Source organism: Austrofundulus limnaeus, unplaced genomic scaffold (assembly GCF_001266775.1).
Source record: "Austrofundulus limnaeus strain Quisiro unplaced genomic scaffold, Austrofundulus_limnaeus-1.0 Scaffold430, whole genome shotgun sequence".
NCBI lineage: Eukaryota > Metazoa > Chordata > Actinopteri > Cyprinodontiformes > Rivulidae > Austrofundulus > Austrofundulus limnaeus.
Window position 1 is genome coordinate 209478 of NW_013952832.1, and position 3121 is coordinate 212598.

General features: G+C 41.6%; 1 protein-coding gene across 1 annotated transcript in view; it reads right to left on the bottom strand.

Annotated features, from left to right (window-relative positions):
* cdc5l (CDC5 cell division cycle 5-like (S. pombe)) overlaps window positions 1-2948 on the bottom strand; it is a 14789-nt gene extending 11841 nt beyond the window's left edge. The window contains exons 1-8 of the mRNA XM_014024599.1: window positions 2737-2948; window positions 1923-2026; window positions 1636-1797; window positions 1272-1399; window positions 985-1084; window positions 763-889; window positions 594-685; window positions 318-462 (exon numbers count right to left, since the gene is read on the bottom strand). Coding sequence (XP_013880053.1) covers window positions 318-462; window positions 594-685; window positions 763-889; window positions 985-1084; window positions 1272-1399; window positions 1636-1797; window positions 1923-2026; window positions 2737-2781 — 903 coding nt within the window. The 5' untranslated portion in view covers window positions 2782-2948. The remainder of the gene's footprint in view (window positions 1-317; window positions 463-593; window positions 686-762; window positions 890-984; window positions 1085-1271; window positions 1400-1635; window positions 1798-1922; window positions 2027-2736) is intronic.
* Window positions 2949-3121: the final 173 nt, after the last annotated feature.

The following is a 3121-nucleotide window of genomic DNA, read 5'->3' on the forward strand; positions in this document are numbered from 1 at the left end:
TGTATTTAATTTAGTTATAATGCAAATATAATAAAAATTAAACCAAGATTTATAATAATTATCATTTTGATCCATATGGTAATGTCTGACTGGGCCTTGTGTCTCTTTATGTTCAACAAACTGGGCCCTGAGGTCAAAAAGGTTAAGAAGCCCTGGTTTAGGTGTTGTCCCCCTGTGAAGCAGGTCTGGACCCTGTGAGTTTGAGACAATCCTGCAGAATAAAAACCCATCAGCTGAGTTTAAATGTAAACCTGCTCAACACTAGGACTGTGTTCAGCGGGGGGTCTCAGCTCTAACAGCAGCACAGTGTTGCTCACCTGTGGTGCAGGTAAGACCAGTTTGGACCGTTTCTTTGTGAACTCTGCCACTCCGCTGGTCTGCAGGATGGCAGAGGGCAGATCACTCTCTTTCTTCTTCTTTATCTTCTGTTTATCCTTCTTCCTGTCCCTCTCCTCGCGCTCACTACAGGAACACAGCTTTTATCAGTGAGAGCCACAAACTCTAGTATTTAAGGGGTTAATAAATACACCTGTGTGTTCATTATGTTGTACAGCATTTCTACTGGTGATACAAAGTCTAAATGTGTTACTGACTTGCGCAGCTCTCCATCCAGGTGTTGCTGTCTGAGGCGTTTAAAGTTGGGCTCCAGAGGGTCGTACTGCTCCATGCTGGTGTCATAGAAGCCCTGAGACAAAGAGCACAGGTTCACTCAGACTTCACACACCACCCTGCACAGCAGTGTGAAGGAGAGCTGCCGGGTACCGGAGCAGGCTTCTTCTCAAAGGGGATTTCAGCGTTGTAGTTCACTCCTCTCTTCTTCTTCCTCTTCTTCTGAACAGCGATGCCTGCAGCTCTCAGCTCCCTGCGTTTCTGCAGAGCTGCCAGTCGTCTGCATCAAACAGTTCAACAGTCATTAGATCCTGTTTCAAAGCTCAGCTGAGCCTGAATGTGTTCAGATGTGTGAAGGCATGGATTGAGTCGAACCTGGCCTCCTCCAGCTGTTTCTCTCTGGCCTTCCTTTTCGCTTTCTTGCCCTGAGTGTTGGCCAGACGAGCTCTGGCTTCTGACAGCATCTCCAGCTCGTCTGCAGAGGAGAGGCAGAAAAACAGACACAAAAAAAAATCACTGTAATACTTGTTGGTCTTAATGTACACCAAAGGGACAGCTAAGTTGGTTGCCATACCAACCCTAAACATTACTGCTCATATCTTCTAATCAGATGTGCTTCAACAAAGCACTGATGTAAAACAGTGTTAGTTGTGTTACTTCACCTTCATCCATGTCCACAGGGTCCGGCCTGGCAGGTTTCGTCTCTGGGTTTGGGTCGATTTCTCCTGGTTTTAACTTTCTGGGGTCATCTCCCACCTCTTCTTCGTTGTCTCTCTGGGCTGCTTTGTCTCTAAATTTATTATAAATAATATTTAATAAGGAATCCTGTACTTTGTTTGAAACAATGTGTCATCAGTGAATCCTTAGTTCTGATTGGTAGCTGTGTTTAAAAATCCAGTTATAAATTTTGTGTTTAACAAAATTTATAATTATTAACAAAAGACTCAAATCTGACTGCAGTACACATCATCATTCATCAGACTGAGAGTACGTAGAGTATTTGTTTATGTAAAAACAAACACGTACAGCAGGTATTCATAGTGCTCCAGACACTGGGCAGCAGTGCGTCCAATGATGGGAGCGATGGTCCTCCACTGAGTGGGCATCAGCTTGGCTAAGTGAAGCAGCTTCTCCTCCTCCTCTCTGGACCACTCTGTTTTTTTGATACTTGGGTCCAACCACTCGTACCTGCACACAGAAACAGAGTGAACACACTTCATCATTGCTGAGATCAAACTGATTAATACAGATATTTATAAAAACACGCAACCATGTTAAAGCAGATCAAAACCTGAATGTACCCAACAACTCACCATCTGGCTTTGCACTGTTTGGCAGACTTGCGGTGCAGCAGCGAGGCGATACGAGACCACTGGTTTTTCCCATATTTCATCACTGCTGCTTTGAGGATCTCATCCTGAGTAATTAACAAAAACGTAAACAAACATTTAGCAAACTTTTTCACACCACAAAGAAACAATCGATGGCAGGAAAACACTTCTTCTTCCAGCTCATTTCTGACAACTTGTTGATTTTTGTCTTGCTACATCCTCAGTGTGTGCAAACTAAAACTTATTTAAAATCTTCAAGACTAAATGTAATTTATGACATTTGACTCTGACTTTAGCAGAACATGTTTAGACAGTAAAACATATTAAGACAGCAAAAACAGAAGATTTAATTCAACAGGGTGTTGGTGACTGATTTAATAAATGAGATTGTTTATAAGAGACAAGATTTATTTTTGTTTCGTCTCTTGATGTTTGACCAGATGATCTATTATGAAGGTCAGATTTCATTCAATGCTTTTTGCAAGTTATTAAATATAATGAGTTTTTAATAATATAAGAAATATAAAAAAAGGTTAAACATGACAACCTAATCATGTTTGTGAGCTCAAAATCTGTGTTGGTGTTTGCTAGCTCTTAACTTGTAGCTCTGTAGTCACTATAAACACATAATTAATACAGCTCAAATCTATTCGAGCACTAACTAAACGAATAAAACCACAGAAACTACACTTGCAAGCTGATTTCGGTTAAAAAAAGGCAGCTAGCTTCATGCTAACCTAAGCCCACTGCTCTACTGTTCAGGAGTTAGCATAATGCTAACCATGTAAACACGTACCTCAGTGTTGCGCCAAACGCCTCCTTTTATCATAATTCTCGGCATGTTGGCGGCCTGCTGGTTTCCTCTCCTTCAGGTAAATTCAATCAATTCTTTGAACAATTCCCGAACTACTCAGTTAAAACTGAAAACAAAACAAAAAAACATAAATTGAAAAGACGCAGCGCGCTGTGAAACTAACATGCACCGGAAACTGGTGTCGCCGCGTTGAACGGGTCGACCCGAAATGCATTGTGGGTGTTAGAGTTCCGTGGGTCTTTTTTCTTCTTCTGTTTTCTGACGGTTCTGTGGTGCGGTACCGCCCCCACCTGGACTGGATGATAGATAGATAGATAGATAGATAGATAGATAGATAGATAGATAGATAGATAGATAGATAGATAGA